A 23124-nucleotide genomic window follows, 5' to 3' on the forward strand; every position below is an offset into this window, starting at 1 on the left:
TGATCTTTCTGTTTGTTTTTAGTAATGTCTCTTTTGCTGTACAAAAGCTCTTTAACTTGATGTAGTCCCATCTATTTATCTTTGCCTTCACTATTGTATGCCCTGGTTATTTATAATGGCTCACTTGAATATGATATAGGATGGTAAAAATCCTAAATAACCTCACTAGAGTATGGAGCAAAATCAGCTACATCTATTATCTGCAAACTTATTTAAAATTCTTGTAACTTTTTTTTTTAACTCAAGTAGTCACTGAGCTTTATGCAAAGCTAAAATGGTATGTATATTACTAGATATATGATGAAAGAGAATTCCTAGTGTCTATAGACTAGTGCATACTGTCTAATAAAGGGACCGACAAATAGACAAACGATTATGTCTCAGTGTACTGAATGCTAAAGTAAAGCACAAAGGTGCTGTGGAGACACATGAGGAAGGATTTCAGTATGTTCTGAAAGGACAAAGGAGGTTTGTTTGGAGGAAGTAAAGGCTACTTCTAGACCTATGTTAGTAAAGGAGATAGATGAAATTGTAGACAATGTAAAATAAAGATCAAGAAATCTAAAGGCAACCAGGACCACTTTAAAGCTTTCTTTAAAAATAATAAAACAATGAGATGCCTTAAAGTACTTTAAAAAATAGAAGTGATGAAAATATGAATCATTATGAACACTTACTATTTTTATTTTGAGCCCATTCTCAATGCATAAATATGTCATTTGAAAATTACATCTCTATTTGTGAATATTATAGCTTTGCCCCTCTTGTCACATTGTTAATAAAGAAGTCTATTAAGAAGTATTAAACGCTATGTTATTAAATGTAGTAAAATTTTACTTTGTTTTTCCAGTAGATATTCTTTATGTAAATATCATATTCTAGAATAAAGAGAACATGTTTTGCTGAAAAATGTAATTACGTTTACTCAACATTCTAATTTATAGCTCTTTCTCCTGTCTTAAGAGAAATGTATGTATTATGCGTAATATATAATGACTATTATGTATTTGGAGATTAGATAGAGATTATCTCCAAAATATTTTATATATGATATGTATGATTTCCAAAATGGAATATAAGGATGCATCGCAAACTGTTTCTATTATTATAACATAGTTTTGATGGTGATAGAGTTAAGAACAAGTTTACAAACCAAATAGCATTAATTAAAAGAAAACTTACTAAGAGTCAGGAAAATATTTTTAAATTCAAAATTTTATTATCTTTATGTAGAGGAATGTTGATCCACTTAGCATTAAATGGAATCAGGCCTTGAAGTAATTTCTGGTGTTTATAATCTACAGTGTTATTACAATTATAGCAGAAGACTTTTTTTTAATCTTTCCTAGTTTTAAGTAGAATGAACTTTCTATTGAAAATGTGCTACCCACTAGAATTGCACTGTCAATTGACTTTTTTTATTTAGTTCAATGGATAACATTTTCATAATCGTATAAATTATGATGAATTATTTTTAGTCATTGATATTTGTGCATTCTGATTTTGATACCTGAAAATTTGCATAAATTCTTTCTGAAACTAAGTTATAATTAGGGAAAGAACTTGTTATTATGCTTCATTCTGTTAATTTTGTAAGACATAAATTTAATTATAAAGGAATTATGTGAAATTTAATTGACAAATTTTAGATTAATTTGTTACAACACAATATAAATATAAATCAAAATTTATTCATTACAGTCAGGAGCATTAAAGATAAAGAGATATATAGAAAATGTGAGGGGGAAAAACAAAGGTGCGCACACATGCACTGCTCTATATGTTTTGAAAGTAAAAGACAGCTGTAGAGTCAGAGAAATTCATCAAAGTAAATGGCAAAAAGTATTCAAGGACTCAAGAATAGTAGTTCTTGAACTTTTATGATTGTGAAAGCATTTAGTCTCGTTGGCATCCATTCTTGCTACCTGTTAAAAAAAGAACAAGTTGTCTATGACACCCTTTCAGATGACTGTTGCAATTGGGCGATTGTTTTTTAAGATTTATTTACTGCATACAGAACTGGGGTATAGGCCAGAGGTGCACCAGTGATGAGAGGATTCACCAGAGACAGAGTGGGAAGCAGAACAGGCAGATGGACGAAGTACACTTTTGAGGGGAGCAATGGGAGGGTCATGAGAGGTCCGCCGGGCCCTGTGGATCACTTGGGCAGGGATCGAAATTGTACTGCAGCATTTGTGGCCAGCTTGCAGTGCTGTGTCCTAACCGGTTACACCACCAGGGAGGGCCCCCAATTGTTTGATTTTTATAGCTGCTTATTCATTCAGCATTCTGCCTAGGCCTGTATTAATTATGAATAATAAGAGCTACCTTTCATTGAATATCCATCACTGTGACAAGCAGGAGGTTCGGTTTCATTCAAGTCTCACAATCCAGTGAAACATGTGTAGGTTGCCAGTGCCAAGCATGAGCTTGTTTTTTGTGACTGTGAGTGGAAGATGAAGCACTAACCTTGAGTGTTACATGCATTTTTGCTGCAGTTGAGATAGCTCTTTTCCTGCTAGGAATAGCCAGGGCTCCCAAGGGTGTGGACCCCTCACTCCTAGAAGATTAGACAATATAAAATTTTTCCAGGAGATAGTTGTGTTTTAACATCCCTTTTGTTAGATTAATACAGCAAAATGGCTTCTTATCTTACATGAGAATGATGTTCTAAAGAGTTGCGTTTACCTTAACCATTTATGATTCATCAAAGTGGAGCAAAGTATTTTCGAAGAAGGCACAAATGGATGACTAAGTAAACTTCAAATCTCTTCCATGATACATATAACAAATCCATTCATATTTATGTGTACCTCTGTTTATGGGTTCAAACAAATTTGTAAGTGATTATGTTGTGAATTAAGCCAACTTTATTAATTTTGGTAGATGTTTTGATTCTAGAATTAGATATAAAACTGAAAAGATAAAAAAAAGGTCACATAATTCAAAATCATGTGTGCTATATTCATGTGTGCTATATTTCTTATTTTGTAGATCTTTTTTATAAGATTTCAGTTAGTGCTTGAAACTGTCTTCTAACTGTCCAGCCAGATCTCTTTTGTAAGATTTCACTCAGTGTTTGAAACTATCTTCTAAATGACCAGCCATAGCACATTAGTTGAATAAATTTTAATCTATTTTTATAATAAACTAAGAGGTCACAATTTTAGATATAGATGTAGTATCAACTAGACACGTAAATATTCTATTATAGAAATTGGAAATGACATAATATGCAAAGAACAAGCAAGGAAACTAATAATAAAAATATCCTTATATGCAGAAAAAAAAACCTTTATGTACTACTGAATGAAAGATTGTTTATAAATATGTAAGTAGTGATTTCTCCCTTTTAAAATAATACATAAAATTATATAAAGAGAATGTATATAAATTAAATACCTTAAAATATCTAGGCAGAACTACACCAAAACATTAGCAATAGTTAAGTCAGTGGTAGAATTAAATATAAATGTTATTTTCTATTTTCTTTGTTCTTAATTTTTCTCAGCTTTCATCAATAAATATGTTGATTAATTATAAGGCAGTTTAATAGTCCAGGTTAAAAATGATGAGAATATGAATTATGGATAGTTGAGAACCATAGGATTGGGAGAAAAGTACAAAATATGAATTGAGGTAGGTGTAGAATGTGAATGGAACAGAAAGAATGGTATTGCGTTATTCCAAATTTTAGACTTGAATTTTCTCACCATGCTTTAATATGTTGCTCAATCTCTGGCCATAGAAGTCAAATATATTTTGAAATATATTTTGAAATATATTGAAATTCCTGGTGAATTTATATTCTTATAAGCAAGCATATCACATAAATGTGCCTTTCACTTAATACTGATTTTATCACTTGCTACTCAGTGATAGTTTCTTTGTAAATTCTAATTGACAGATGGTAATGAAATATTTAAAGAGCTATGATTTTTTTTTTAAATGTTCTATATAGTTAACTAAATCCTGTGTTAGTCAGCTCAGGTTGCTAGAACAAAATACCGTGTGCTTGTGTACCCAGTATACCATATACTAGATGTCTCACAATTCTGGAGATCTGAAAGTCCATGATCAAACTCCATGGCAATTTGATGTCTAGTGAGGACCAGACCTGCTACCTGGTTTGCAGTTGACCATATTCTTACAGTATCCTCAGATGAAGGAGGGAGCTAAGCGTAGGGAGGATTCTTCATTCCTTTGTTTTGTTGTGACTAATTTGATCATAAGAACCTGAACTTTTCTTTCTTTTGAGTCTTATATAAAATCCATGTTTTTCATTGTAAACAAACTACTAAGCATAATACAAAAATATCCCCCTGTTCTCATGCAACATAAATAAACCAAAAGGATGAAATAATGTACAGTCCAGAATCAATGCTGAATTTAGCAAAAAAAAAAAAAAAAAGTGACAATGATTTGTGAGTTTGAGGAGCTGGGTGAAAGCCCAGATAATAATGATAGCAACCTTTGGACTTCTCCATTTAGAACTTGTCAGAAATACTGAATTCTGTTGAGCTTAACTCGTGCCAACTCAATAGGAATAAGTCCAAATTTCCAGTTTTTTACAGTGGATTTTGGCTCAGTCTAGGTGTCTGGTACAGGGTTCGCCTGTTAGCTCAAATTGGTAATGGATCCGGAACACCTTAAAAAAGAGTGGCGCTTAGGCCCTCCCTGGTGGCACAGCGGGTTAAAAGCACAGCACAAAGAAGCTTAAGCCACTTCTGCATGAGTTCGATCCCCATCTGCCCTGGAGGAGATCCACATGGTGAGGCAGACCTCTCCTGACCCGCCTGCTGCTCCCCTCAGCAGTGTACTTCGTCAATCTGCCTGTTCTGTTCCCCACTCTGTCTCTGGTGAATCCTCTCACCCTCTGCATCTCTGGCCTATACCCCAGTTCTGCACGAATAAATAAATAAATCTTAAAAAAAAAAAAAACAGTGGGGCTTATATTGTCAGGTGTAATGTCAAAGGTATCAATATTATATTTTTTTAGTTTTTCTCAAAATCTCAAACTAGCCTGCACCATCATAAAAAGAATATTGCCTATCTTGCAATAATTTAAAGCTCCTGCAAGCATGGAATGCATTCAGAACATAGAAACTGAGTTCTCTATTTAATAATAATTTCATGATTATAAAACATATAGCAATATTCATAAAGTAATTAAAATTGTTTTCATTATGCATAATCAAAGTTTAATTAATCACTAGTTATGCACTTGTTTTGCAAACCACCATTATATTATTGGCACTCAAACCAAAAACATAAAAAAAAAAGTTCAGTTAATTTCAATGGATATGGACAGGAAAATAGATATCTTATTGGGAGCATTCAGATCTTTGAAAATATACAAGTTATTTTTCAGTAAGTGACACCTCAATTGCAAATTTTGTGTACTATTTATTTTTTATAAGTATGAATCTGAATTAATGTTAACAAGTAGTAGATCACACTATTCTGTTCTTTTCATCTGGGTAGCAAAAACCTTGAAATATTTTAATGGAGATGGTTGGAAGAAAGAAGCATGAAAATTTTCAAATAATGACCACAGTAAATAAATGTGGAAACTAAGGAGAAGGGTTGAAAATGAGGCTTTGGAAGTAAGTGGCCAGATCATGAAGAGTGTATATATTACACTTAGAATCTTGGCCTTCATCTCAAAGTTAATGGACCATTGTTGAAATTTTTTAATCAGAAAATTGGCTCATGTTTTTAAAACAAAGTGCTAGGTGCAAGGGGGTGAGGGTATAGAAAGATAGAAACAACCCATTTATGATTGCCTTTAATTCAATAACATTTACTGAGGTGTTTTATAGACTATAGCTACTAATTAAATGTAGAAGGCAAGGCAGCAAACAAGTCTAGCATTACTCTGACAAGAGACTACTTAACTCACTGTGTTACTCTTTGAGGTAATTCAACAGGGATGTGGTGTGGGAGAATTTAATATAGTTATAGATATCTTCAGGGTATGACAGCCAGGGATGTTATACTCTGGAACTAAAGGTCTAAAATGATAAACAAATGTTGTATTTAAGTTTATTTAATATGTGTGCATAGTAAATATTCTGTTTAAATTTGTCTACATTCTGTTACCACAAAGAATATTTGAAAAATATATAATCTCACAGATTCCTGTTTATTAAAACAGGCCACTTATTGCCTCCCATTACCTTGCCCCTACACAAACAGGGGTCTCCCTACCTCCCTCCTTTTCATCTTTCCTTCTTATTTTTTTTTTCTTTTCCAATATCTTCTACTTTGTAAATATGTATTAGTATTTGCATTGCAAATGTATTCTTTGACCTCTAGGGGCTCACAATCTAGTGAAGATACAGCACATATATGCATAATCACAACCAAATAGCAAACTCTTTGATAGAGGTGTCAACTGTGCCCTATGAAAGGAAGTTCTTCTCTTCCTGGGTTATTATGGAGTTAAGAAAATCTTTAGAATTATAAAAAGATTGTGAACCAAGGGAAATGGAATGAAGACTGATACAGAATAAAAATCCTATTTGGGAATTTGCTACAAAATAATCTGCTCAGTAAAAGCACTGAGACATTTGGATTTGGAGTCAGAGGGCATAATGCAGAATTAGTTGACAAGTAGGCTGGACAAAAAAGGTTGCTTAATTTAAGGTACATATGACAACTCCATGAGTCACACTACCCACATCCTGTCTCTCCATCCCATGCCCCGAAATAAGAAGAATATGGACAGTTTTCACTATCTCCACCCAACACTGCTCACCTTTTCACTGAAGAATTCAAACCAATAATAAGGAAAGGTATCTTTCTTTGGTCAATTTTAGCATAAGTTATGACTTGGCCAGAACATTTGGTTTTATTTTTATAAGTTTATTTATGAATACATTTATTCATTACCCTCCATTCCCCCCCACACACACACCCCCCACACACACACACACATTAGGTAGCTCCTCTGATGTGCAGCTTCACTGGGTCATGGAAAGAATGGAGGCAAGTCTTCAAATACCTGTTGGAAAATTCCTAACAGAATTAAAGGATTCTATACCCATGTAAATTGTTATTAAAGAGTAAGCAATAGCTTAACACAAATTTCTATTCTGCTAACCAAATCCTCACCTCAAATAAAGTTGTATGTTGAGATTAACTGTGTCTACTATAAAATGTATTCAAGGAAATGACAATTATGACAGCTCTAGGAGGCCTAGAGAAAAAATGAGTCCTGCTTTAAACAGATGAACAGTGCCTGGAGAAGAAAGTTTTGTGTGAGTGTGCAGTGAGGGTAATTCCATGAACAATGAAGAATCCTTATTTAATATTGTGTTCTTCACAGAGCCAATATTTATTCACTGTTTTCTGGAGAGTAAAAAAAAAAAAATGTAAGAGGTTTGTTGTTCTTAAAGGTCTTTACATACGTATCTGCTTATGTAAGTCTTACGACAATTTTGAGAGTCAGATATTTTAAACACTTCAGGTGGTCTGGCAAATGTCTAGATGCACTGTTATCTGAATTGATGAAGCATTAGAATGCATCTTTAGTTTGGAAGGTGTCCAGCTAGTAAATTTGAAATCATGCCATGTTCTAACCAATTAAATCTTACTCATTTGTTTCTTGGGTTGTTAGCAACTTTGCCAACTAATTTATTTTTTAGTGTTATGTTTCTTTTGGGGGCTCAGTATCATTATTATTTTTTTTCTTAATAGGGTTCACCAAAAGGCAGAATATGTGTTTTATTTGGTACTGCTTTTAGTTCTATTTTATTGGCTTTAAACCCAAAATCCTGTGCTTAGTGATTTCTTTTTTAAGACATTTGCCAAGGTAATGAACCAGCACCGCTTTTTCTTCCAGAGCATTTCTGACACAAATCCACTCAAATAAATTAATGTCTCTAGCTTGACTTGCTCATCTGGCCAGAGTGGCATCATGGGATGCCAATGTATGACCTAACTCTTAAGGCCCTACTAAAATTTATGAAGTATTGCTTTTATTTTAATAGTTTTTAGAAGCCAGGTATTTTTTTTTTCCTTGACTTTTCTATTGATTTCTGGGTTATGGTGGAGTGTGCTGGCTTAGACATGAATTTTCTAAACTAAATGATGAACAAAGAGGCTGGGTATGTTGGGAACCACATGTGCATTTTGTTATAATAGAATGGTTACTAACATACTTTATTTTACCTTATTTATGTTATTCATCAGCAAAGATTTGAAGAGATGGCCTATCCAAAATACTATATTCCTCAGGTTTATTTTCCAAATTCTGTGTGTATGTGTGTGTGTGTGTGTGTACGCATATGAGGTCAGCTTCCGTTTTCACTTTCTAAAATTATTCTTTCATTTTTAGCTTAAAGGGTGGCATTGTGGAATTTTACACATTGAATGTGCTTCAGAGGTCATTTCTTCCATTTCCTTTTAGTTAAAAAGCCAAGGCAAATTTTTAGAAACTCATTAATGCAGAGTTGAAACTAGCACTTTACTCTTCTTATTTCAAGTTATGTCTTTCCCCAGTAGCTAATTTTTTTTAAGAAATTGCTTGGCAAAAACTTTTTATTTAGTTTCTGTTTATTTCATCTGAACTTTGTCATTTATCTCTAAGAATAATAATTGTCCAATGATTTTAAGATATACATATTTATACACATCTAGCAATTTAATATTCTACACAAATATATGACTAAAATTTAAAAAAAAATCTTATTGTACTACAAATAATAAAATATCCATTGAATATTTTTTATGTAGATACTCTTGATGACAAAAGTAGAAAATAACAGCGCTCTATTGAGATTTTGAACTGTTCATTAATGATAGTAAAAATACCACTTGATCTTTGTTGAGGACATAATATGTACCAGTCAGCTTTATAAGCACTTTTCATGTAATTACGAACTTATTCCTAAAACAACCATATGACTTAATCATATACACAAAATCATCATATAAAAAGATTATACCAAACCAAAATGTTAAGCAAATGGTCTCCAAGTAGTGAAGCCAGAAATTTGCAGCCAGATAGTCTATCTCTGGAACCAACACTCCTTTAAAGATTCATTTTTATTTATTTATGCATGCAAGAACTGGGATGTAGGCAGAGGTAAGGGGGGAGGGGATAATTGGATGCGCCAAAAATAAAGTGAAGCGCAAAACGGACAGACCTACAGAAATACACTGCCAAGGGGAGCATCAGGCAAGACAGGAAAGGTCTTCTTCTCCTGTGGGTCAGCTCCCTGGCTAGGGATGGAACACTAGTGGCTCTTGATAGCTTGAGAGTGTTGAGACTTTAACCCCTGCACCACCAGAAAGGCTCTGGAATCAACACTCTTAACCATGTTTACTTTTCATTACTTTCTTTCCACTACCAACCAAGCTCACTTGTTTCAGGGACACGACTGTCTCTTATTGTCTGTTATGTAGGTTACACATTTTTCTTTTTATATCATTGACATTGTAGATTGTTCGGAAATAGGCAAATATCAAAAACTTAAATGGTGATTGTTCACAATTGTTCTTTATCACAAAGTGTATACAATCTAGAGCTATTAGTAGATGCAGTTAATGTGTCAACTAGTTATAACTGTATTGTCACTGTATGCAGATATGTTAAATCTCTGAGGAATACCATATAGATAATAACCAGGGAATGGATTATTAAAGAGGCATGCTCATTGTGTTGAAGTCTACAGGCTATATCTTCTGCAAGTGTAAAAAAGTTTATAGGTTTTGTATTTGTATTATCTTTTATTGAGGTGACATTGATTTACAGCACTGTATGTGAGTTAGTGGGACAGGTTCACACCTTCTAGATGTACATCAACAACCATACCCACTCGAGAACATCCATATTCCTTTGCCATATATCATTGTCCTCCTGCCCCCTAATTTATCCATACTCCTTCCTTCCCCTCTATTAGCCTCTAGCCTATACATGTACTTAGGCTTCATTTTGCTTTAGCTTTGCAAGTCCCTTTGTTTTGTCTTTCTTTGATATACAGATGAGGAAGACCATCCAATAAGACCATCACTCTGGCTTATTTCACTTAGCACAATATTCTGCAGTTCTAAACTGTAAGAGTTCTTTATGTTATAGCTGAATAGTATTCCATCTATATATGTACACTAGATAGATAGATAGATATAGATACTGTATGTTCTAAATCTACTCACTTAGTGTTAGGCATTTATGTCATTTCCATGACTTGGCTACTGTAAATAGACTATAATGAAAACAGGAGCACATATACTCCCTCAAGTTAGTAATCAAATGGAAACAAAACCAGCAACAATCCAAAAGACTATGTTTCTAATGTGCTATGAAAGAGCTATAACTCCCTTAATGAGAGTAGTGTTTATGTTTCTCTGGAAAACATTTCAGCAATAATAGGATTTTCTTAAAGGTATTGTTGGATAGCTATTAGCCTGTGCCATCTTTATTTAGTAAACAACCTCCTAAAATTCCACAGAAAATATCTAATTCCAAAAATGAAAATAGAAAATCCATAAAACTAGCTCTACTGAGAATGAGCCCTTTTCTCTGTGACATGCCACAGCTCACTCTATAAAGTATGCTAACCAAATGATGATTTGCTGTCTATGTGTTATAATTGACAGTTTGGCAGAGAATTTAAAGTAGTAATTTTTTACTTTAAACAATTAAAGGTGATGTGTTTCTTATTTCACCTAGAAGTTTATATTCTGCAGCTTACTTTGTTTCCCAAAGGAAACAAAGTAATATCCAAAGGACATATTGAACCATTTTGTGAGAATACTCAATATAAATATAGAACTCTATTACTAAACAAATGGTTTCTATACCTACGTTGCTTTTCTTTTTCCACTTTAAGTGGAAATCTTTGAGACTATGTTTTACTGTATTATTTTTATAAGCGGTTATTGATAAAAATGTGTGTGCTAGTTCTATTTAGCAATTCAATGACTGAGAAATAGCCAAAGGAATAACGTCAAAAGGACTTTTTTGTGGGTTTTTTAAATTGAAGCCTAACTAACAAATAATCTAGGGGAAAATAAAATTCTTAATACTTTAAAATAAATCAGTGTGTGTGTAGCTGTCTGAATATCAAAATCATGGTACTTTATACCTAAATTCTAGGATGCAAGTCTTATAGTTAGAGGTAATTCATGGGGAGAGAGGTAGAGTTAAGAGCAAAGAATACAGGGAATTCAGTGGACTGTTGCAGAGGGTGTGGTGTGGTATAATGTTTTTATAGTATGAATTCATATTCCTGAATATATACAGTGCTGCTTACCAACATTACCTCAATTAAAGTGAATTAAATAAGCAAAATTAAAACATAAAAAGTAATGCAGAACAAGGTGTATATCTCCTCAAAGGAGTTTTTCCTCATGGTACTTACTATGTTAAAAAGTAAGGGCCCTCCCTGGTGGCTTAGTGGGTTAAAGCACAGCACCAAGAAGCTAAACCCACTTCAGCATGAGTTCAATCCCCAGACCCGGAGGTGACCCACATGGTGCAGCAGACCTCTCCTGACCCACCTGCTACTCCCCTCAGCAGTGTACTTCATTGGTCTGCATGTTCTGCTCCCCACTCTGGTGAACCCTCTCACCACCCCTGCACCTCTGGTCTGTACCCCCCCAGTTCTGGATACATAAATAAATAAAATCTTAAAAAAAAAAAAAGGTAAGATGACATATTAAGATACTATATCAAAAAGTAAGAAACAATTAATGCCTAATAGAAGCTTATCAAAATGTAAAACATTTAAAGACAGATAGTAATTTTACAAAAGCAAGCTTCCAACTGCATGTCATTTTTACCTCAGCGTACTTTAGTATGTCTCTTATGAATTATATAAATATCCTAACAAATATATAATATCTAAGTCAAAATAGAAAATTTGTGTGTGTTCTCTATTTCTCTATTTTTCAATTTCTTAATATAGAATATTCCATTACTTGAAAAGTTAATTTTACTTTTGATGAATTATAGAAATGTGATTCCAAATATATTAGGATATAATGACTTTACATGTATGCATACTTATTAATTTTATTTATTAACCCAGTAATTCTTTAACAGTTAAAAAATTACTTCCTCATTGTAGAATATAGATCTGCTCCCTAGTGGGTTTTGTTACTGTAGAGTAGGGTAATATAATCATAAACTATATAAACAGTACAGAAGAAAATAATACATGATCTACTGAAGAAAGGATTGAGGCTCTCATTTCTTACAATAATGAGATAGCTAAGACATTATAGATATGAAGCTATATGTAAGTTTCTACTTGAAACTCCACTGGAGGATATTGATTTGTCATAATTTTGGTCTTATAAAATAATGTCACCCATCATATTGGATTCTGTGAAAAAATATGTAAGAAAGATAGTTAGACAAAACCATTTTAATTTTTAAAAATAATGATGCAATTATTTTCTAATCAGATTCAGAGAACTTTTTTCTCAAAGGTCACTTTTTAATTTTCAATATACACAATTTGAAAATACCTCCACTTATTTAGCTACAAAGTTAACTGCAATTAGTTCTCAATTTTCTGTGTTGTTATTACACTCCTGTTCATGGATTCAATCCTTGGGTTATTGTTTGGTCTTTAAACAAATCTAATAGCAAGAGAGGAGAAGCAGAAAAGAATATACCTCTTATTTGTCAAATTTATTACCTTGTTCTAAAGCAGCTTTGCTAAAATGTCCAGAAATGTAGTACATGAAAAGGTGGCCCAGTGATGTATTCATGTATCTCACCCCTTGTTATAAAACCTGATTATAACAGTCATACAGCAGAGCGTCCTCCTCATTGTAAGATGAAATGATATATAATCTTCAATTCTTTATGTGAAAGTTCTTCCCATATTTTTATTAAGTCAATACTTAGACTACCTAATGTGATAACATGCCAGCATAGGTAGTATTCTTAGACTTCAAGAATTATTCTAAAAATTGATTTCATCTTTTGGCCAACAGATTTTCCACATGACTTATGATCTCGCTAGTGCAGTGGTGAGGATATTTAACCTCATCGGCATGATGCTGCTCCTGTGTCACTGGGATGGCTGTCTTCAGTTCTTAGTGCCACTCTTACAGGATTTCCCACCGGATTGCTGGGTGTCTCTAAATGAAATGGTTGTAAGTACTTGGTATTACTTTACACTCTGGTTTCAGTGTTTTTCCAAAAACTTCTAAGTGTTTATGTTAAGATGTTCTAATATATACTCCATAAATGTTTACAGAAACTTTAATTTTGCTTCCAGGGTTAGAAAATCAGATGTTATGCTTCTTTTTTACAACTATATTTCATTTACATGTAACATCTCTGGAAAAGTTTATATTACACCATCTATTTTTTTTTTGATATCTTACTTAGTGTTTATTGAGTCATTTTGTTTCAAGCGTGCATGTACAAACATATAGTTATAGTACATTATTCTTTCAAAGAATAGTTACTGTTTATATTAGCTCCTTTCAACTTGGGCTTTAGCATTCATTATTGTCAAGGCATTATTTCTAGATACAGATGCACGTACATCAATGTAAACTCAAATGTAATATTTATAATATAGTTCTTTCATACAATGCGTCTTTCCAGAGAAAACAAAGAAAATTCATAAACTGTACCCTGAAAGATATGTAAATATTTGAAAAATTCTATGAAATACAAGTATACTTTGCATAGCCAAGTATATTTGTGTTCAAATTCCATTTTTAAAACAAATGTTTTGATTTCTGCAGTGTAATAATCAAGAGTCAAAACAAAAATGAATAGTTTTGACATTCATTTACAATTATTTACCTCTTTTGTCTTAGTTCTCACATTTTCTTCTTGCAACCTTCCCTGACTTCCTTTCTTAATATATCCTCCAATTCTTTCTATTTTACTGTAAAAGAATTTTGGTACATATACACAATGAAATATTACTCAGCAATCAAAAAGGCAATCTCAGGCCTTTTGTAGCAATATGGATGGAGCAAAAAAGAGATCATGTTTAGTCAAATAAGCCAGAGAGAAAAAGAAAAATACCAGATGGTTTCACACATAGCAGGGACATAAAGGACCAGGGGGAGAAATAATAATGAACAACTATATACCAGAGACATTTTATGGGAGTGGAGTTGGGAATGGGTTCAAAAATGGGGAGGGCTAGTGCATGGGACTGTGGTGATGGCACAGAGATGATCTGGTGGTGGGAAGTCCTCAGGGATTACAACTGAGATGGAAAAGGCACAAAACGTTGTAAAAATAAACTATTATAATAAAAAAATAATTTAGCAACAGACATATAATTGTTATTCATATTTTTCTGTGCTCTGCACTTGAAAATATAAATTCTACCAAGTCAAAGAATTGGTCTTTGTTCGGAGCCCTATTTCCAGGTCTAGAACAGTGTTTGACATGGTTTTTTCCCATCCAAAGTTTGAGAAATGCTCTATGTAGGAACTTCTATATCTAAAAATGTAAAACATAAGCTATATTAGGTAACTTTTCAAAAATGAAATATGTCACTTTTATCACTGAATGAGCAAGACATAAAATGTGTGGAGGAGCAGGGAAAAGCAACAGGTCTCTAATTGAACTGACTGAGAATATAACATGAAAACACCACTTCTGCTGTCAAAATATAGTTCATCATTGGTATGAAATAATATTAAAGTTGCAAATAATTATGAATTAATTTTTCATGGGTATCTTTCAGAATAGTAGCAATGGTATTTAGTCAGAGTGTGTGTTTTTATTTACTCTAACACAAATTTATATTACATCTGATGTCATACATTTTCAATTTTATTTACAAATTTTAAGAATTTGTAATTTTCTTAATAGATCTTTTTTTTCTATTTGGATGTGGGTCTAATTATAAATTGACTTTTGTTTTCTTTAACATTTGTTGACATAATGTCTATGCTTAATTAATTCTAAGGTAGAGGGTAGGAAACAGTTAAGCCTATGCTCAAATCTAGGGACCTTTTTTATAATATTCAGACCAATTATAATTCTTTTATATTGTGAATATTAGTGATAAGAAGGAGAGCAGCTATTCAAAAGACAATTTTTATATCAACAGGTAGGCTTACTCATTTTATTTGATCTTGATGATACTATTTTTATCCTAACTCTATGTAGCTTGGAGACATACTTCCTAGGATTGCCTCTAACACTAAAACCTCTGTGATAGTAGGCAATCACTTAACTCCGCTGTACTTCAGTTAGGAAATCAGTAAAGATTATTTATTTTTCCATCTTGATAATCTTATTGAGTATCTAATTTATGTCAGGCATCAATCCTTTTAGACTCTGAACATACAGAATTAAATGAGGCAATGTCCCTACCCTGATAATGCTTGTACTCTACTACCTGCCATTTATACCACTTTTCTATATTTGCTGGAAGTTACTCTGTGATTAACAAGATGTACCCTGAAACAATTCAGTGGTATAGAAAATTATGTGGGAAAGTCATTAATATGAATTTGAGTCCTGTCTTCTGAAATATATACACTACCCAAATGCCTGATTATTGGGCTGGTATTAGGGAAATGTTGACCTCTTTTCACCACCCAAGTATTGTGCACTTCACTTGCAGTCATTCTTACAAGTCTTTTAGTATTTCTTAATTTAGCCACACTGACAGTACTGGTTTTCTAATTCATATAATTATGTACTAGTGTCAGGTTCTTATGGATTGAGATAAAATCCCTTATGAGTATAAACTAAAACTGTGGAAAGAGAAAATAAGACATTTCAATCACTCTCTGTTGATTTTCAATCAGGAACTTCAATAAGGGTATTGAGACAATTCAAAGAGATCTATTTCAAAAACTAACAATCACAATAAATGTGTGCTGGGAAACTGGAAAAGAAAGTGTTATATATTGATATCTCCCTTCAGCACATGATTTATAACAAAACAGGAATAACCCAAGTACAAATAGAACATTTAAAACTAGGATGACTATTATTATTTATTCATAGTCTAGCAAATGTATTAAAACTAAATTCAAATAAGTTCATTTTTTTGTTTTACAAAGTTTAACTAACTGCTTAGGCAATGATTTATTGAAATAATATAACTAAGAAATATAACTAGGTCTCTTAAGTAAACTATTTCTTTCTTGAGATCTAGTAATATATTTTAAATATGAAAATCTCTAAACTAGAAGTTATATTATGACAATTTATTTTTTTCTAGATATACTGCCTTAAAGAATTTTTAAGAGCCCTAACAAAAGGTAACTAATTTGCTGACAAGTCAGTATGTAGCTTCACTGGGGGAAAAAATGCATTCATAGCGTCTTAGTCAGTGTTATAATAACAAAGTAGGTCAGCAGCCTGCTGAGAGTAGTGCTTCTCCTTTGCCTTCCTGTCTCTGCCTAACAAGAAACCAGCCTGGTGACTGGTCTCTGCTGTATAGAAACACGACCTCATCATAATAATCAAATAATTCACAGACTGTTCTTCCTTTTCAGACATGTGTTCTTTTATGGGAACAAGCATATAGAAAAAAAAAAAATTCTAAGCCAATATTTTGGCTCAAATAAAATGTGTATTTCAAAAGAACTTTAATGTGAAATATATATATATATTCACACACACACACACACACACACACACATATAGGCTCTGAATAAAATGTTGATTTAGTGATATCAAGACCAAACCATAATTCCATAATTCACAGACATATTTTCCTTGTGCTGATTAGCCCTTACCTTTTTTTTTTAAAGATTTATTTATTTATGTATACAGAACTGGGGTACAGGCCAGAGGTGCAGGGGCTGTGAGAGGATTCACCAGGGACAGAGTGTGGAGCAGAACAGGCCTACTGACTAAGTACACTGCTGAGGGGAGCAGCTGGTGGGTCAAGGGGAACACCTGGTAGGTCAGAAGAGGTCTGCTGTGCCACCTAGATCACCTCTGGGGTGGGGATGGAACTCAGGCTGAAGTGGCTTTAGCTTCTTAGTGCTATGCTTTGACCTGTTGCACCACCCAGTAGGGCCCGACTTTTTTTTTTTTTAATATTCATTTATTCATACAGAACTGGGGTACAGGCCAGAAGTGCAGGGCACATTGAGAGACTTCACCAAAGACAGAGTGGGGAGCAGAACAGTGCTACTGACAAAGTACACTGCTGAGGGGACCAGCTGGCAAGACAGAGAGGTCTGCCTCACCCTGTGGATCACGTTGGGGTGGGGAGGGGGCCGGGTATTGAACTCTCACTGAGCAGGTTGCTGCTAGCTTGCAGTGCTGAGTCCTAACCCATATCGCCACTAGGGAGGGCCAGCCCTTAACTTTTAAGCATACAATGACTAGAATAATGTATTACATAAAATCTTAAGGATTATTCAGAAGTATTCAAAATTTCATCATCATATCTTAAAATTCATAAAAAACATAATAATAAATATATATTCAATAAATATTTTCCAGTATATATCATAACTATCAAAATACATAGAAATAAATTTTAGTTATGATGTGTAAATGAAATACCCACCAAACTATATATATGAACATGCAAAAATTATATATACAGCTAGCTAAATAGATTTATATAGAGTATCTTTGCCATTGTGATCAATGTGCTGATTTAAAATTCTGATTCTTGCAAGTTTAGGAAGGATTTTTAGTGGAAAAACCTTTACTTTGAGTTATATTAAATTGAAGATATAATTTGGTCTTACCATCTCAATTTGTCATAAACTTTTTTGTTTTCTTTAGTGGATTTATAAGTTGATTGATTTACTAAAATTTATTTAGCAATATAAAATTATTAGCTGATTGGGAAAAAACTATTTCAGGTGGTACCCACTGCTTTCTCCACAGCAATTAGTCCTAATTAGAACTAAGCATTAATGTTCCACAAAATGATTATCCTTGCTTAGCATTTTTGTAATTATGTTCTAAATTTTCAAGTCCTCAGAAAAAGGGAGGAAATGGCCTAGCTTTATAGGCAGTAATATTACCCAAAGTAAATTATTATTTTTTTTTTGTTGTTAACCTGTAACATTTATAGAAATCATTATCCTAAGTGTAAGTTTCTATTTTGGTCATCACTATTATTTCTTATTTTTATGAGTAATTTAGAAGTTTAAAAAATAGCTCTTTAGGAAAAAAGAGATTTAAGCACATAGTTCCCCCCCCCCAATGAACTCTACAAACATGGAACCTTTGTGACACATGTGATGCTGTTTATACAGGAAAATTTTAAAGAACGGTTTGTTCTAATTTCTTCTATTGCATTTCTCTGTCACTTAATTTCTATCCTAATGTGTTGTGTGGTTCAGTGCTCTACAAGAAATAAAATACCAAAAATTAGAGAAAGAAACAAAAGAAAGATGCCCATATTATTTTACAGAAAAATGAGAAGAGATAGAAGCAGGAGATAGAAGCCAAATAGCTAATACAATAAAGGCAGATTGCCTTTTTCTCCTCAGGCTGTGTTTCCACCCTTGAAACCATTCACCATTGTCACCTAATATCTTTGAAGCTAGTTCTGTTTCTTCAAAGGAAAGAAGAATGTATGCCCTTAATTATACCACCGGTTCTTTTAGAAATTAATAGTTTTATGTTGTTGATTTTTTTCTGGGCTATATTGTTAAGATCTTTTATTTTTCATTTAGTTAGAAAGCAATATAATATTATTTCTAGCACTTTTCTAATAACATCTTATTGCTATATTCCCTGTAACATTCACAACTTCTCCAAGGTATCTATTACTTTGTATATACACTCTAGTATTATCACTATGGTTCTTTATGTACCTAGCACTTTTGTGATACTCATTCACAACCAGGCTCAGCAAATTGTTTATATTAAGTGATGCTAAAGAATGGATTAATTAATGCCACATTCTACAATGCTTCTTTACCTTTTAAAGGCACATTTATATCAGTATTATAAATGTATCATAAATTAAAAAGGAAACATTTAAGATCTTTGTCACAGGTTAAGCAAAATGCGAGCGACTTGATCTAAAACTGTAATCTCTTTGTTTTTGCTTTCCCATATTTCTCATTAATGTATGAATAAGGGAATCATTGACTGATATATTAAGTTCCAGGTAATTTGATAAGATAAAATTCCTTTCTTTCATAGTTTTCATCCTACATAGCTTGCCAAAACCTCTTTTAAGGAGGTAATTTGAATATAACCAATTTAAAACCTGTAGTCTTCGATTTTTAAAATTCCTTTTGTAGAAATGGGAAGAATGATACAAATTTTAAGATAAATCATAAAATTTGGTGAACTAGAGTTCATGAATGAAATATGACTTTTTGAAAGAAATTGATTTTAGGAGACAATGATCTGATTCTTGCCCACAATACTGGACATTTAGAATCTTAAAAAAGATGGAAATAGGGCCCTCCCTGGTGGCGCAGCGGGTTAAAGCACAGCACTGAGAATCTAAAGCCGCTTTCGCATGAGTTCGATTCCCGCCTGCCCCGGAGGTGACCACATGGCGTGGCAGACCTCTCCTGACCCGCCCGCTGCTCCCCTCAGCAGTGTACTGCGTAGATCTGCCTGTTCTGTTCCCCACTCTGGTGAATCCTCTCGCCGCCCCTGAGCCTCTGGCCTGTACCCCAGTTCTGTATGCACAAATAAATAAATCTTTAAAAAAAAAAAGATGGAAATAAAGAGATGTGAAGAAAATATTAACAATATTAAAATAGATACAGAGAAAAATAATAGCAGCTTTAGAGAAAATAAAAATAATACCTAGAAAATATCAAAGAAGCTAAATGTAATGTGTGGACATACAATAGCATGGGGAAGGATTATTGTTATTTTTTTCTAGTAAAGATTTATTTAATTATATATAAAAGAATGGGGGTACAGACCAGAGGTGCAGGGGCAGTGAGAGGGTTCAACAGAGACAGAGTGGGGACCAGAACGGGCAGATTGATGAAGTACACTGCAGACAGGAGCAGAGGACAAGTCAGGAGAAGTCTGACATGCCGTGTGGGTCATCTTCCTGGCCTGGAATCAAACTCATGATGAAGTGGTTGCAGCCAGCTTTGAAGTGCTGCACTTTAATCCATTGTACCACCACGGAGAGCCCTCCTCATTTTTCTTAAAATATAAAACTTAATGTTAATTCTTGTCTTGCCTAATAGATAAAGTTATTATCTAAAGCACAGCAGACATTGTGAGTGTATTTCAACCAAAATTGAAAAATTTGTTAAGAGATAAAGATACTATAAGCAACATACAAATACTTAAACTAAATATATGAAATGATCTTATAAACTTTTTAAGCATGGTCAAGCTCTGTAACTGTGTTGCTTGCATTCATACCCTGGTCTTAGGTTAAGTGACTTAACATATTTGTGTCTGGACTTCCTCATCTCTAATGTGGTAATGATAATTATATTTACTCCATGGATTTTAGATAAAGGTACTTCTATATGTATGTAATGTTCTGTTACATTTTTCAGTTGAGACCAAATTTTTTGCTAATAGTTGTAGATACATGTGGTAAATTTGATTGTTCTTGTTTATATATTAATGAATAACCTTCCCATATCAAAATAATAATTTGAGGTTGCTTGAAGAAGAACCAGACATATAATTAGAAATTTTAAAAAGCATGGGAAGAAAAAAAAATTGTAACACAGAAGAATGGCTAATGAAACTAACAGATTTAGAATGTAAAAAATATTGTTCTTATTTTCTATCACCTACCAAATACTAAAAAAACAGTTCTGAACCTATAAGTAACATTTAGAACCAAAAACTTAATAATAGTTAAAACAAAGACTAGAAAGTAGATAGACCCTTTCCGAGATATCTGGGAATTGAGAAAAATGACAGAATGTGGGCATAATACTTTTAAATTTGTTTACTACTGTCTTTTGAAGGTGATAACTAAGTAAACTGGAATAATCAATAGGGAAATTGAGCCCCAAGTCATATTTTAGTATTCCCAGTGAACTTGAGGCCCTGACCCTTCTGATGAATTGAACTTCAAATGGTCATATTCTTGAGGAGAAATGGACTAATTGCATAGAATCTTTCACAAACCATAAAAATAGGAGGAAGAACTAGCTGTATATGGGTTTATGTAAATAATGTATGAACTTACAAAGAGAAAATGAAGACAGATACTGCAAATTACAACTTGACATGTTTGTTGTTAAGTCCAAACAAGACTTTGCACTAAATTATTAAAGAAATTATTTGTGAGCACTGAGAAAATTTGGTGTTTTCACAGAACAAGTAATGCTTTAATGAATGTAAGTCATAACAGATCAGCCTCTTTTCTTCATGTGAGATACACATATATATGTAAATATATAAAAGAATTTAAAAACTTTGCTAGATTTATATATACCAGCTCCCTATTGCCTTTTTATGATGAACACTATGTTGGAAAATTCATCTTGTCAAGGGATTTTGGAAAGTTTTTCATGACATTTTTTTTCTTTTTTTTATAGGGATGTATTTATTTATGCATACATGAACTGGGGTACAAGCCATGTAGAGATTCACCAGTGACAGAACAGGGAGCAGAACAGGCAGATTGACTGAGATACACTGCTGAGGAGAGGTCTAACCATGCCATGTGGGTTACCTCCTTGTTCGGGACTTGACTCATGCTGCACTGGCTGCAGAGAGCTTCACAGTGCTGCACTTTAACCTGCTGTGCCACCAGGGAGGGCCCCATGATATGTTTTAATGAAATGTTTACACTAATAGACAATAAAATTGAGTGGGTTAATAGTTGGTTGAGTATTTCTGCTCCCGCACCCAAATATAGACAAATAGAATGATATCAACAGAGATAGTATACATCATGGAACATGATGTTTTTAAAATATTAATATGATCTGAAATCTTTGAAAATATTGAAAATTCCCTAGTTGAAGCTACCACAGATACAACTAACAGAAAGCAAGTAATAAAAAGGCCCAAATATGTTGGGTTATAGATTCATCTTCAAAAGATATTGTTATACAGGAGGTTCAATTGAGTCTAACAGAATAAATTATTCTGTGATAGAATATCAGCCTTATAGCATGAGGAGAAAATAAAAGACAAGTACAAGAATTAGGCTTGGCTCAGCATAGAATGTGAAAATAATATAGAGGACTTTGGTGACTGTAATTTCAATATATGTCAGTAGTTGAGATACTATACTTGTTAACTAAATAGAAAATACTAGCAAAGATTGGCAAATCATTTTTATCCTTAATTGTAAAAAAACTATTTAGCTTGATTTTGGATACCAAATTCTAAGATATTTTAATTTTGTGGGCAATTTTTCCATCCATAAGAATCTTAATTATCTTCCTGAAAGGTTAATGCACACTGGAAGAAGAAAAAACTTTGCTATTTGCAACAGCATAGTTTGGTTTGAAAGGGAGCCTGCTCAGTGAAAACAAATCAGTAAGAGAAAAATAAATACCAGGTAGTTTCACTTATATGTGAAAGTAAAAATAAATAAATAAATAATGATAAAAAATATATAACAAAGGAACAGGCAAAAAATGTACCAAAACAGAATTGCAAAGTTAATATCATTAAGAGGATGTGGAAAGATTGAGGAGTAAATGGGAAGGCTGTGGACCACTGGATTAGTGGTACTCTGGGGATTGTTATGGTTTCAAAACATATATCTGAGGAGTGTAAACTTATACTTTCAAATATTACCTCAAGAAAGATAATGTAATTTTTTAAGAAGCTAGATCAATGCTTATTGGTTATCATCTTTTATTCATGAAATGCTTTTTAAATTAATTTAAATCCATTCATAAATTTACTTGTATATGAGATAACTTAAGGGCATGATGACACATCAATAATTAACTGTTTTCCAATAACCATATCTTCCTCAAAAAAACTTACTGATTATTTAATAGATCAGTTAAGCATTAAGAAAGCATTCAAGCATACCCACATTCTGTAAAAATCTAGAGTGTAGCAGAGAGAATGGCATGTATGCTAAATTGAGCAAATTTCTTTATTTTTACATTTAATCTTTTATACAAACTCTTTTTTTTCCATGCCCCCCCTTTTTTTTCTTTTTGCTTTATTGTGGAGCAGAATTTAGTTAATAAATTTATATCACTCCTTCTGATGAATCACTCTGATGAACTCCTTGATGGAGAAATGTAGAAGTATGTGATTCTCCTTCCACA

General features: G+C 33.0%; 1 protein-coding gene across 1 annotated transcript in view; it reads left to right on the forward strand.

The window, feature by feature from the left end:
- HCN1 (hyperpolarization activated cyclic nucleotide gated potassium channel 1) overlaps positions 1–23124 on the forward strand; it is a 350252-nt gene that overhangs the window by 205066 nt on the left and 122062 nt on the right. Inside the window, exon 10 of the mRNA XM_004678468.2 lies at positions 12955–13116. Within this exon, the coding sequence (XP_004678525.1) occupies positions 12955–13116 (162 nt within the window). The remainder of the gene's footprint in view (positions 1–12954; positions 13117–23124) is intronic.

This window comes from Condylura cristata, unplaced genomic scaffold, assembly GCF_000260355.1.
Source record: "Condylura cristata isolate star-nosed mole 26May11 unplaced genomic scaffold, ConCri1.0 scaffold00007, whole genome shotgun sequence".
Lineage (NCBI taxonomy): Eukaryota > Metazoa > Chordata > Mammalia > Eulipotyphla > Talpidae > Condylura > Condylura cristata.